This window comes from Hylobates moloch, unplaced genomic scaffold (genome assembly GCF_009828535.3).
Source record: "Hylobates moloch isolate HMO894 unplaced genomic scaffold, HMol_V3 SCAFFOLD_1, whole genome shotgun sequence".
Classification (NCBI taxonomy): Eukaryota; Metazoa; Chordata; class Mammalia; order Primates; family Hylobatidae; genus Hylobates; species Hylobates moloch.
In genome coordinates, this window is record NW_026652276.1 from 208,748,313 (window position 1) to 208,763,004 (window position 14,692).

The 14,692-nt window shown below is 42.1% G+C and overlaps 1 protein-coding gene across 1 annotated transcript in view; it reads left to right on the forward strand.

Annotated features, from left to right (window-relative positions):
- The window catches only part of SND1 (staphylococcal nuclease and tudor domain containing 1), a 434,851-nt gene that overhangs the window by 66,712 nt on the left and 353,447 nt on the right, over positions 1 to 14,692 (forward strand). Inside the window, exon 10 of the mRNA XM_032761638.2 lies at positions 862 to 975. Within this exon, the coding sequence (XP_032617529.1) occupies positions 862 to 975 (114 nt within the window). The remainder of the gene's footprint in view (positions 1 to 861; positions 976 to 14,692) is intronic.

Consider the following 14,692-nt stretch of genomic DNA (forward strand, 5'->3'; position numbering starts at 1 on the left):
ATTGGGCGAATTGTAGACTGCTGGCTGTATTATGCGTTCTAGTTACAACACTGATGTGGTAAGATCCCAGTTTGAATGGAGTTTTATTCTGTACACATTGTAGAATGTTCTAATAACCTTCACAGAGGAATATTTATGCTTTTGTCCTTTGACTACATACCCTTGTCATTTATCCCAGACTAGTTCTTTTTCTTCTGAGTGTGGGGTCCTGTGTTACTGATCTTGGGTTCCAAAACAAAGATGTCCGTAGTAGTAGTGCTCTGAAAAGGTGACTTTCAGAGTATCTGAGGTAATATCTCAGTAATTTCATGTTTCTGCCTGTGAGATTAACAGCTGAGCATCTCCTTTCCCATGCTGAGATGACAATTCTTTTTGCCCTTCACTTGCCTTTGATTTTTCTGCTCTCTATTGGGGCATCCTATTTTGGTTCTTTCTCATCTAGTGCTGGTATCTTCTTCAAATCCAACCCTTGCCTCTTTTTCTAGATTCACATGGAGATTTGATTTTAGTTTAGAAGCTGTTTCAAGGAAAATCTTCAATTACATGTAGAGACAGGATTTCCAGTTCTTAAGCTTTGTAGTGAACCACAAATCTTTGTCAGGGCAAAAATAAAAAAAGATTGACCATCTTTATGAATGATACAGATTTTGTCTCATTGAGAAATCATAATAAGTTCTCTGGGAACTGATAATTATAGCATAGTTTTCTCTGACATTGTTGCACCATGAAAGATGATACTGTTTTTCCCACAAATGGCTATTGATCTCACTTTCTACCTGTGAGGGTGGTGGGCCTTGCTCTTGGACATGTGGCGGGGGGGGACATAGAAGCAGGTTTAAGCATGTTCCTTTTTGCTCACAGGTGATGCAGGTTCTGAATGCTGATGCCATTGTTGTGAAGCTGAACTCAGGAGATTACAAGACGATTCACCTGTCCAGCATCCGACCACCGAGGCTGGAGGGGGAGAACACCCAGGTGAGAATAGGGAAGTAGCTGCGCCTCTTTGCATAAACCAAAAGGAAGAAGTTGGAGAATTAATTAATATATGACATATATAATACATGTATGTGGGAATGCAAAGGGACAAGTATTTTAAATCACCACAGTATTATTTTCTAATATTTATAGCCTGACTACCATTGGGCAGGTCTCAGTGTCCTGTGGCCCACACCCACTGCTCTGCCGCATTTCACATGGGCACTGTTGGCACTTCTCCCTAGGGGGCTTGAGTGCAGTGAGGGTTGGGATATGTGAGATGGTGGATGAGTTTAATTAATAAGATCTTATTTTTCTGTGAATAAGGAGAGGAGAAGGTCTGTATATCATGTACATTGTAATAGGACCCATTTCTGCTGGTCATTTTGATTTGATAGTTCTTTATGTTTTTGCTCTAGGAAGAAATGAATCTTGGTATATATATTCACTGGGGTCATCTACTCATTTTTTGCAGGTAGTAACTATAATTAGTAGTTAAACTGTTTGCTATTTTTTGGATCTTTTGGCAGATAGGTTGGTGTATGACTCAGGTATATAATTTTTGAGAAATGCTTTGTATGAAAACTAACAAGAGTTGGTATTACATGTGCAGATAGACTGATTATTTTGGAGTCATGACAGTTATGTAGCCATAAGAGTTATGAGAATTGGGAATAGGGATTAAGGTTGAACATTTTTGGGGGTTTGGTTATGTCGTATTTTTACAGACATCTTTCCTGCTTCTGTTTTTGTCCTCTGATAACTTAAGTGTGTGATTATGTTAACTAGTTATAGAACTAGTTCCTCAGTGAGAACCAGCGCCAAAGGCAAATATTTGGACAGTGTTCAGTAATTAACTATTGTGGATTGAAGTTACTGCTGTGTGTAGTATCTACTGCCTGCTTTTTTTGTTTTTTTTTTTTAAAGAAACAGGGTCTTGTTATGTTGCCCACACTGGAGTGCAGTGGCTATTCACAGGTGTGATCATTGCGCACTACAACTTCAAACTCTGGGCTCAAACAGTCCTTCTGTCTCAGCCTCCTGAGTAGCTAGGACTATAGGTGTGAGCCACTGCACCCAACTTATCTACCTTTTTTTAGTTATCCCTTTATACAAAAAGGATGGGATTAAAAAAAATCCCTTTTGTATAAAAGGATAACTAAGAAAAGGTAGATAAGTTGGGTACAGTGGTTCTAAAGGTGTGAAATTTGCTTTTCTGATGTTTTGCACATATACATATCTTGGTGCATTCACAAGTTGAAATTCATGCATTGTTTTCATTTGTGTGAGAGTTTATAGACAGCCTGTAAGAGTAAAATAAAAATATGATTGTCTTTTGAATCAGATCATACATAAAAACCATGTACAGGATGGGTGATTTGAATGTCTGGCCAATCAGTTCTTTCTCTCTCTTTTTTTCCCTTAGAGGAGGCAGTTTAATGCAGCAAACAGTATTATGGTAAGGTTGAGAATTTAAATGCATGAAAGCCTAGAAATGCCAAAATAAGATTCTCTCAGTAACTGTAGCTCTGCCTCATTGCACAGAGTAAATACACATCTCCAATTTTATCAGTATTGGGAGTAGTCCACAATTCTGCATCTGTGCCGTACAGTTGGAATTAAGGTTCCCACAGCAACCACAACTTTGAAATTCTTGAACGTTAATTTTTGTGCCTGTATCATCAGCCAGTGCATTATGTTAATGTAGACTATATAGCTGAATTTTAAGCAGTTTTTAGGGGGATGGGGGTGTTATAGCTTAGGTAGGATGATAGCAGGTTTTCTGAAGTAAGCACTAACCTACTACTGAGTATTTTTAGTTTTCCCAGTATCCTTTGGAACTCATCAGTGGGTAAAAGATGCATTTCCCTTAGCCTACTGGCTGACGGGAAATTGTTGGAATTGGAGTATTTCCTAGTTTAGGCAGAATCCTGATTATAGAATTTCTTGTCTCTTACAAGGCGTGTTACCTCTTTTTTTTCTTTATTCTTTCTTTTTCTTCCTGTTCATTCCTGAGATCTTACTCCATTTTAAGACAGTTCTAAGTAAGGCTTAGCTGCAATAATCTACAACATATGGCTTGTGAGGAAGATAGAGGAATGATTTCCATTATTTGTCTGTTAAAGTCCTTTGGAAGAGTTTACTGAAGGGCCACATAAGAAATAAGTTAATATAATGGGGCTGGGTGCGGTGGCTCACGCTTGTAATCCCAGCACTTTGGGAGGCCGAGGTGGGCGGATCCCGAGGTCAGGAGATCGAGACCACGGTGAAACCCCATCTCTACTAAAAAATACAAAAAAAAAAAAAAAATCAGCTGGGTGTGGTGGCAGGCGCCTGTAGTCCCAGCTACTCGGAGAGGCTGAGACAGGAGAATGGCGTGAACCCGGGAGGCGGAGCTTGCAGTGAGCCGAGATTGGGCCACTGCACTCCAGCCTGGGCGACAGAGCGAGACTCCGTCTCAAAAAAAAAAAAAGTTAATATAATGAACCTTGAATGTAGTGGTAGAAGGCACCCTGAAGAGTAGCCGGTTTTGGTGGGTGGTCTGGGTGATCTTCTCAGGTCAGCTGTTGTACCTTGTGAGTGTCAAGGGTGAGAAGTGAGTCAACAGGAGGAATGGCTTTCTAGGCCAATGCTGTCCGACAGATATATAAATGTGAGCCACACATGTGAGCTCTATTTGTTATTTTAAATTATCACATAACTATGTTAAAAAACTAAAAAGAAACATTAATTGTAATTTTTAAATTTGACTTATATCCAAATTATTATATTATTTCAACATTTAATGAATATAAAAAATAAATGAGACATTCTCCCCCTTTTTAAAACTGAATATTTGAAATATGGTATGTATTATACATTGGCACTACATTTTAATTCATCATAGCATATTTCAAGGACTCAATAGGCACATGAGGCTAGTGGCTACCATTATGGATAGCACAGCTTTAGAAATTTGCGTGAACAGGTAGTCATTGTTGATATATATTTACAGATACTTATTTTATGCCAGATACTGTGCTGGGGGTGCAGCAGGGAATAGACAGATGTCCCTTCTCTGCCTCATGGAACTTTAGAGTCTAGTAGGGGAAATACACAAGTAATTTCATTTATGTTAAGTGCTATGAAAGAAAAGCTTAGAGTTTAGCAGAGTGCATAGTCTGGGAAGGCTACTTTGAGGAAGTGACATTTGAGTCCTGAAGAGATATTAGGAATTAGCTAGGTAAAAAGTGGGAGAAGACAGTTTCTGACCTGGAGAGCAGCAATGACAAGAATTAGGTGAGTTTTGGGGACCAGAGAATGGATGGCTCCTGTGGATGGTGCATGAGTGGTATGATACCTGTGTGGTACGAAACCATAGGCAAGGCCAGATCAAACATGTCCTGAGAACATCTCAGGATACTCAGGAAGGGGAGAGAGAAAATGGGGCATATGATGAACTGCAAGTGATTTTGTATGACTGGAATAGAGGATAAATTTCGGGGGAGTGTTAAGAAATGGGCCTGGGAGTTAGACAGGGGCCACTTGTTGAAGGCTTATAGGCCATGCATTTTAGGTTTGTCTTGAAGAATTTTGAACTGGTGAATGGCGTGTTTGGATTAAAATACTCTTGTTTTGGTTGTTTGAATTTACAAGATATGAAAGCAGTTTGCATATAGAGAGAATATTATGCCTGGTAAAAACTTACTTTAGCAAGGAACTCTGGGTTTTCTTTTGGTAAGTCTCAGTTGACCAAAGACCTGGAAAATGGCGTGATGAAGAGTTAACGTCTTAGGAGACGTTAACTCTTTCAGGCTCATAAGTGAGAACTGTGGGTGCTGCTCCAGCAGTCTTTCTTTATACTTGCCTTTTGACTTAAAGAATTCCCCCCGCCCCCACAACCCCTGCCCCTTTCCTTGGCCTGGGATTACTAAAATAAAAAAGAAAAAGAAGAAGAAGAAAAAAGAATTCCCCAGAGCTCTTATAAAGAATACAGGATCCTGCTCTATGCTTATCTTAAAGTTACCAGAGATTTACAATATGGGTGTGGTAAGAAACATCACCTGGGCATCCTAGTGTGACTGTAACTATATGTGTTTAAAGACTGAGCAACAGGCATCCTCTTGGAGTCTTAGGTTTCTGGTTTCCTTTACTACGTACCAGCTGTTACAGTCACAAGTGGAGCCCAGTCAAGTGTTCATGGCATAGATGTTGGGGCCAGGACCTCTGTTAGCTCATATGGCATCTTTGTGGAAATTTAGAGAAGGGTACTGCTTCTTCCTGTCAGCATCATGCCAGGGGCCATGGCTTGGCAAGCAGAATGGAAGCTAAATTTTAGCTCCTGTTCTCCCTTTGTCCGCTTTGCCAGGTACCCTTCTGCAAGGCACAGCATGCGCAAAAATATGGGCCTGCCCTAGTTAGAACAGGCTGGTAGAATCTCCAGGGAAAACATCAAGGGCATTTTTTGGGAACTGAGGAGTGGTTTTGTAGTTGCGGAAACATGGAGTGCTTGAGGAATGTTAAGAGATGAAGGTCTGTGATGGATGGACTGTGGAGGGCCTTGAAAGAAACACTAAGGACATTTCCTTCTCTCTAATTACAGGACTCTGCCTGGGGGTCAGTGGCTTTGGCATGGAAAGGATAACCTGGTAACTTATGGTACCAGAGCCTTTTCTAAACCAAAGAACAAAGTGGGAGAGGGTGCAGAATAAGGAACTAGATGAGTAGGAGAAGAGGGAAAGTCTGTGGCATGGGCTTCCTCAAGGACAGGCAGATGGGGCAGACATTCCTGCTCTAGGGCAGGCCTCCACTGCTAGCTCCCAGATGAGGACTCAGTGGGACTTTCCCTTCAAGGTAGCATGGGGGAGGTTCTTTTAATATTTTCTTCCTCCGAGATAACTCTACATTTGGAGGATAGTAGGGCAAATTGGTTTTTTCTGTTTTGTACACAGAGACAAGTTCATTTCTCTTAAATTATACTGGAAGATGAGCTTTTTGCCTATGGCTAACCATATTTCCGCTCCCTTAATTTGGTTACTTTCTAATTGGAGCCAGAGGAAGTACTTGGACAAACACTGTGATCAAAGGAACTGTTTTCACCCTAGGCTTTCCAATATTACCCAGAAATTCATGGGTAGCCACTTCTGGATTTTGGTTGGGGCTTGGTTTGTTGCTAGATAGTGTTATGGGAGAGTTAAAAGGAGGGATGTGCAATATTTCCCTCTGTAGGATTCCAGCTGGATATGTCTGATGTTGATGGTGTTTCTGTGGCACCCTGCTTCTGGATTAATCCAGTGTCAACTCGTAGGAGATGTTAACTCTTTCAGGCTGAGAGCCAGTTAAGAAAGCTGACGTGTGATGCTCTTGTGAACCTGGCCATGTGTCAGGGTTTCTCTAAAGGTATAGTTTGTTTTATCCAGTTGTTTGCTATAAAGAAATGTGCTAAATCTTGGAGAAAGGCTGTGGGTTTTCTGAGCTGCTGCCTTAAAGGAGATAACACATTTTGCGATCTCAGGACTTCCTAGAGAGTGCTTGGCTTTGATCTGAAACTGGAAAGCCTAATGCTGTATTGCCCAGGGCTGCTGTGGGCTTTGTGTTACACTTGGAGTGTTAATGACAAAGGAAACAGCCCCCAGGCATCCGATGAAGGGGCTGACTTACTCTCCCTGAAGTCTGTTCTTGCGGTGCTATTGTAGTTGACTAAGAGATACAGAGCTGCAATTTACCTTGAAAACAGGTACATAATTTACCCAATCCCCAGGTGTATAAAATTTGCTTTAGGTTGCTGGGCCTTTTTCTCAGATTCCTTTTCTTAGCTGTCTGTCTCTCCCATTCTCTCTCTTTGTATCTGTTTTTCTGTCTCTGACAGCCCCCACTGCCAGCGCTCCCGCTTAGTATTTTGGGAAGAAAGTGTGGAAACCCAAAGGTGGAGTCTTTCCCTCAGCTGGTAGTCAACCCCTGCTACCAGCCTCTATTCATTTCCATCACCCTGTCTTTTAGTGTCCTCCTTGTGAATTTATTTACCACATAAAGGTTTGTTCACACCAGGGCCTCCAAATATTCAGACCTGGGCACTAAAGGATCAGTTTTGTTAAAGCTGCCATCTGCTGAAGCTCCCAGTGTCTTTGTTGCCTTCGTTTGGGGAGTTCATCTCCCAGACCTGGCCCGTTTGGCTCTCCAGGGCAGGCAGGTGGGAGAGAGGAGCTGAGATAGGTGCATTATTAGTGATGCCCTGGGATTCTTAAGGGCTTTTTGTCAGAGGCAGGGTCATGTAAGGCACTGATAACTCCATTCATGTATGGGGCTCCGGGATGCTTTGCCATTAAAAGCGATTTTCAACCTATTCCCTCCAGTTTAGATTTCTAAAGGCAAAATGACTGGTCCCTCTGGACCCTCAAGCCGACTTTGCTGACTCTGAGATGCATGCCAACAGAAAGCTGTGGGGTTAGAGACCCTAAGTGAAATTGGAGCAGGCCAGTAAACCCACTCACTGTGATCTCCTGCTTGTTACTGGGAGCATAAGGCAAATAGCAAATTAGAGAGGGACTCTAGCTTGGCATTAAGGACCTTGGAGAAAAGCAAAAGCTCTTTGAAATGGATATAGCATTTCACCAGTCTCCAGTGGAGAGATTTTGGGACTGCAGCAATGTGATCAAAAGATGCAGAATATGTTAGAGGCTGGCGGAGGCATTCTGTACGAGTTTCAGATTTGTTTGATCTGGGCATTTTTGGAAGAACACTTGAAATCTTCTTTGTTAGAAGACTGAAAAAAAATTACTATTAGAAGACTGTGGGTGGGTCTTAGCTCATCTGTTTAAGATTCCAGGATATATATGTCCTGATTTTTAAGATTAATATCTGGGTACCAACACTTAAAACATCCCTGTGACCTATTCCTCAGCAGTAGAGGTCATGGAGTAGGGGGACAAGCCTGCCTCCTTCTGATGAGGTCAAGACATGTGGTATCTGGGTAGATAGCAGACTTTGCTTAAGTGCACATTTCACTGATCTCTCTAAGTGAATTTTAAACTGGAGGAGACAGCATGTGCCTATCTTGTTGCCATTTGATTTCCTTTCTTCTCCCCATTACAAATTATATTTTCTTTCATTTCCTTTAGTTATATATTCCCTTTCCCAGGATCTTGCTTATCTCCTTCAAATAATTTTTTGGGATTTTGACAATCTCCTACAGGGTCTTGGTGGTTTGTCCCTGAACTGGGTGCATTTACTTCTATCAGTCCATATCTCTCTCTTCCTTTAATCATCACTGTCACACAGTTCTACATTTTCAATTTATCTAAATCTTTCTAGTGCTGGTGTGTTCACATTTCTTGTCTCTTCTCAGTCTTGTGAGCTGCAGTAATTCTGTGTTGCCTCCAGAGTTGTCAGCACCATCATATTCACTGCCCTGTGAGCATTTACTGTACTTGCTGTGCTGAGGTAACCCTCTTTCTTGACCTAGTTCTTGAAGGCCCCTTTAGGCCAGAGACTTCCATATACATCATCTTTCCCTTCTCTGTAGCATCGTGCATGGTTTATTTGTGTACGTCTCTACTTTCCATTGTGAAGTCTCACCTCTACCAAGGCCAGGAATGGCAGAGTCTTCCCAGCTTCATATCCCTTCTTTCAGAATCTTACAGAGTGCTGTGAATAAATAAGCATTTAATAAATGTTTGAATCAGAATATCTGCTGAGGCATAGACCTAATTCCATATATTGCTTGTGAGTGGGCATCATTTTTACCACCTCCCAGTCCGTGGCTAACCCCCTTGACTGCTCTGACAGCCATGTTGGCTTGAGCCAATATTGTGGTATCTATCTCCGGAGGGAGGTTTTGCACTCCTGTTTTTTACTGCTTCCTAATTGGATTGCTTGTTTTGCTGGCTAGGTCACACATGGCTGTTTTCTGTAGGCACTTCTTCTTCTACACTCCCAGTTTTAATCTAGTTGCTGCCATTGGGTTGACTCGCCCTGCCTCTCTCTGTGTGGTGGTTTTCCTCATAATGTGTATTCCATTAGCACAGTGAAGACTGAGTTCAGTCTACCAGAGGGGTTAATTTCAGGATTTTAAGTGCTTTTGAAGATTGGTCCCCAATTGACTTTTTTTCAACACCTCTACTCTGATTCAGGCTTTTCTGAATACCTTCCTTTCATAGTAGTTCAGGTATCTTGATTCATTGAAGTTTATAGTTGCAGTTTTTTCTGAGGGGTATATATATATTTTACTGTTGTCGACCTTGTTGGTTGTCAGATTATTTCTTTGCTTGGAACTAATTTTAAAATCAATTAGAGATCTTTCCCTTCATCTTTCTCTTTTATTTATGAGATACTGATTGCAGAGCTACCTACACTGTGTTTAGATAAATTACTTTGTTTTTTTTTTTTTTTTTTTTTGCATAATGTTTATATTCAAGGCAAGTTTAGTGCAGTCATCCAGTGCTTCACATTTTTGCAGGCCGGGCTGTAGGTTTCATTCCTTGGTGGGCTAATTAGCTTTGTACTGGGAAAATTTTGTGCAATTCAGAAACCAAACATTTAAGTTCCTTGTGTACTTTAGGCACTGTAGGTCTGGGAAATTATTTTTATGAATAAGGTGTTTATAATTTTAGGATCCATATCTCTAATCCTGACAAGTATGTGTGTGTGTTGTGGTCGGTCACCAGGTAGACTTTAGACTGGATGATGGATTATGGATGAAGCAACATCATTTCTGTCACTGTTCTAGAAAAAAGCTTTTTAGAACCGAGACTGGAATGGGAAGCTGAAGGATACAAATGATTTCTCTACCAAATGACAGGCCAATTGCTTAGGCATATTTTTGATGTCACTTTTCATTTTAGCCTTCCTCTGAAAATCTACGGTCAGTTTATGGGTTGTTCACATTGGACAGCTCTTTATTTATTTATTTATTTAAGATGAAGTCTCGCTCTTGTTGCCCAGGCTGTAATGCAATGTGGCAATCTCGGGTCACCACAACCTCTGCCTCTGCCTTCAAGCGATTCTCCTGTCTCAGCCTCCCGAGTAGCTGGGATTACAGGCATGTGCCACCACATCCAGCTAGTTTTGTATTTTTAGTAGAGAATGGTGTTTCTCCATGTTGGTTAGGCTGGTCTCAAACTCCGACCTCAGGTGATCCGCCCGCCCCGGCCTCCCAAAGTGCTGGGATTACAGGCGTGAGCCACTGCGCCCAGCCTGACATTGGACAGCTCTTAGTCTCACTATCTACTCTGATATCCGTCTGTTTTTGGCAAATGCCTTTGCCTGGTTTAGTAGTGTCCAAGGAGTATTGCTGTTTCACAGTAGGATCTCTATTAGCTGTGAAGACATTCTGGAGACTTTGTGTTCCTTGCCTTTTCATTTCTCTGCTAGTAGCCACTTGATGTAATAGCCTTCATCCTTGTTTCACTTTATTGGGCAATTAGTGTGGATAAGCAGAAATATCCCCTTTATGTGTGTTCAGACACTGGTCTCAGAATCTGCTTACCTCTGCTGTCCTGCTGGTTCTGGATAGCCCACATGATGGATGCCTGTAGTTCTGCTGTAAAATACTTTTTCATTTTTTTCTGCATTTTTTTCTCCTTCTCTACTCAGTTTGATTTTTCTGGGTCATGTAGATTTGTCATTTCTTCAGATCTGTTGCTAACTAAATGTCTAGCACATAGTTGATACTCAGGTGTTAGTTAGTGTCTCATTGCATTCTCATTGGGGGTCTTTACTCATTATTCATAATTTGGGGATATAGGGATGGGCAGAATATGCTGACACTTGGCTTTCTGATTCTACCACTCTGCTTTTCCTAGGACATGTTCCTCATCACTACTGGGAACGCTAGACTTTTTTCACATGCTGTTGTCTTTTGTAAGGTGGGCCACAATTAGGAGAAAGCCACATTCATATTCGTATGGAGCTGCCTTTAGCAGCATCTGCTTCTCCAGCTGGAGAGGCTTGTTTTAGAACGACTGGCATGCGGAAGCGGTAGGTGGAGGTCTGGGAGGGGCTGTGTAGCCAGGGCTCCCCTTCCAGCCTCCCGTCTCCCTTAGGCTCTTTCTGGCCTGAGGCGTGGTCGCCATGGGTGGGGGCACTGCCCACCCGATTCTGGTTGGACCCCCTTTCCTCTACTTCATACCGCAGCTGCTGTGAGCGAGTGCACTGTGTTCTGCACAGGAGAATTGGCAGACAGTTCCATATGCTGGTTTTGGCCATTGGGACATCCAGGATTATTAGGCCAGTTTGTACTTTAAGAGGAGGGAGACTTGACATTGCTCAAAGCAGTTTATTTTATTTATTTCTATTTCTTATAAAGGGGAAAGAAGCTAGCTCAGCCCTTCGCTGTTCCTTTCAACGTAGCCGGCTCAACGTTTTCCTTGGGAAAACATGCAGGGTTCCTCACAGCTGCTTGAGCCAGGCTCTGTCCTTCCTTTGCAGATTGCCCTGTGGTGCCTGCCTCTTCACTCTCCTAAAGCTTTTTGGCTTTACCTTCCTTCCCTCACCCCTCCCAGTCTTCCCTCAAAGGACTGACTGGTTCTTTCAGCCTAGACACTCCTGTTTGCGTGCCAAGTTACCCTTCTTCCGGAGGTTCATAGCCTCAGCACTGTCAGAGTTCAGGAAAACAGAAGCTCCTCCGGTGAGAAGCCAGTTAATAACAGCTTTTGGACCCATTGTTGTTATTATTAGATACCCATAAAATCTAGCAGGTAGAGAATCGTCATTGGGGCTCTGCTGGAGAGACATGTCTCAATCCTAAAAGATACAAATTAGTCCCAGAGTACCTGATACCGTAGACGGAACCTGACAAACTGGAAAGTCAATGTGATAAAATCCTACAGCCTTTCATCTCTCACCCCCATCACCCAGTAAAAAGTGCATTCTCAGGGCAGAAGCTGATGGTGTTGAATGTCTCTCTCTTGTCTCTTTGTCTAGGAATATAGTGGAGTGTGCTCTGGTGGGAACACGCTGTCTCCTTGCCCTTGTGCCCACCCCAGAGATGGAGGATCTGGAGACTTCGGCCCTTTTGGCCAAGCACATTGTCTTCCTCACCTCATGGTTCTCAAAAGTTTTGTTTGTTTCTCTGTTTGCTTTCGTATTTTGACTTACCAATATTTCTGAAAGTATCTGAATGGTAAGAGTATAGGTATGTGCTCCTGCTACTTTAGTTTTCGTCTGGATTTCTTTGAATTACCTTCCCCATGCCACACTGTGGTTCCTTCCATTTCCACCTGCTACCCTCCCTCTTGGAGTGCAGAGGGAATTTGTAAACTTGGGTTTGAATGATGAGGTCATTTCTGACCAACACAATTTGGTCGTTCTGTTAGTTGTTCCTGCAGACCTTACAAAGGAGTATGTTGCTGTTCTTATATGCCCTTGTCTTGTGTTGTTCAAAAATCTTCTGTGCTATGCTTTGGATGCTGCATGAACCTGCAAATGAATGCTTAGCATTGTTGAAGTTGACTGCTGCCCTTTAGCTGTCTGGCTTTGGGTTCGGCCAGAAAGAGTGGCATCTTTAACCTGAGTCACTTTTTAAAACATGGACAACAACAAAACCGTATTCTAGTTTTCTTGAGCAACTGCATTTAAGCTGCTTATTAAATACAATTTTATATTCTAGAAAACTACATTTGTGCAGTTTAAGCAAGACCAACATTATTCTGCTCCTAGAAGAAGTTAAATAAATTTATATCTTAATTGGTAAAATCTCTAAATCTGTAGCTTGTAGGTATTGATTTCAAGAAGACACCTCACTGATCACAGAAACGAGTGAGTGGATGCTGCATGCTCATGGTATGGCACAGTGTTCCTCATTCTGGCTTGTTTGTAATGTCAGGTTTCAACTTTGGTGTTTGTAAATAGTGGCAGGAGGTTTCAAAACTACAGTTGTTTAGAGACTGTAAGATTTACTTCCTTGATGCCTATGGAAGGAATCAGGCTTTAGACAGCTGTGGTTCAAGATAATTTTTTCAGCTTCTTTCTCATTCCCTTTTTCACACCCATCTTTAACTTTTTCTCTCCCTCTTCCCTCCGCCTAGCTTGGTCTTCATTATTACTGTCTTGGTGTTGGTCAGGATTAATATAAGGGAGTGAGGAATGAAGAGGTTAGTTTTATTTCCCCTTTTCTCCCTTTACCTTAAGTCCACATTGACTCTGTATTTTCTGCCTAATTGTAACCTACTGCCATGGATAATTGAGGGATGGAAAGTCCCTCATGGTATTTGAGGTTACTGATCTTAATGCAGTAGAGGACTGGGAAGACGTAAAATCTAAGGAAGCAGATTTGACTCTCCCATCCCCATGCTTTGTATATCTTTCAGTGATCATGGTGTCCCTAAAGTAATTTTTGAACAGTTCTGAAGCTGAGGAGTAGGGACTCTCTGTTATTTCTGGCTGCGATTTGACTTTGGTACGTCTGTCCTTTACCTAGGTCCCCTTCCCTGCTAGGGAAATTATGTCCATATGTATGGTTCTAAGGTATCCCCTGATGCAAAGTTTTACAAGGGCAAATCATTTGATTGTTAACTGTTAGATAGATTCACTGCAAATATGGCTGCCCAACATTATTGCTTCTCATTTGCTACAAACAAGCTCCAAGCCTTCTGGGTTTACACAGGACTGCTCTGAGGACAAAGATTAAGTGGATTTCTGTTGATGCCATATATTTTGATTGCACAGCAGAGTCGCAGTGTGTATTTGGGGCCTGTCACTGACTGTCACTGCCCTTCTTTTCATGGTTTCTCTCCCTCCCCTCCCTCTAAGCCCTAGCTGAGAGGCACAGGTGCATGCCCTGTTGACTCTCATGGTGAAATCTAGTTGAGCTTTTCCCCTAGAGTAGAGGCCAGATCAGTTTTTCTTAAGATGTAGTTCATAAGCTACTTGTGTTAAAATCTCTGATCGGAATGTTCATTTTTCACAATTGCCAGGTATCTCTATTGCACTTCAGCTTGAGAACCACCGTTCTAGATTGTTGCTCTTAGCAATGGAAGAGTGTGGGCTTACTAAAGCTCTATCTCCAGGATTTTGGTCTCTGACAATGCAATTTTCCTTTTCTGAGCCAGACTTCAGTGCAGTAATATCTCTGCAATTTCCTTTGTGAAATTCCCCGCTCCAGGTCTCAGAGCCAGATGCTAAGCAGACATGTCCCTCTTAGCTTAGAACATCTCCTGAGGATTCCCGTGAAAGGAGATATAAGAGTTCTGCCTGAAGAAATTTATCTGCTTCAGAGAACAGAGTTCTCTAGGGAATAGTAGAGTTTCTTTGGGTTTATAACATACTATTTGAGCTGATGTTTAGGTGGGGCCTGCTATTTACAGTTTCAGGTTGAATTTTACTTCATGATAAAAGGAGAAAAGGTTTATGAAGTGGTGCCTTGTTAGATCTGGGGTCACACCTCATGTGTGATTATATTAGCTGAACTCGGTAAGGCAGAGAAAAGGATGCAGGTTAAAGAATGTGCTTGCCTCCGGTGTGTGCAGGCAGCCCTCAAATGGTTGGAAGAAAGTACAGGTGCTTTATGGTACATACAGAGAATGTAGGAGCTTGATGGCGGTTCAGGATACAGCACAGCAAAATCCTCAAGCGCCTTCTGAACTGTGACTGGCACCCTAACACAGTGTGCAGGTTTAGTGTTAGCGGGCGATCTGTATTAGGACTGATGGAGGAAATCTTGTCCTTGTTCTGAGGCCTTACAGTATTCTTCTGCCGAGTGCTTTTCAGAACTCAGCTCTGAGCATTACAGGATGAGAAATGC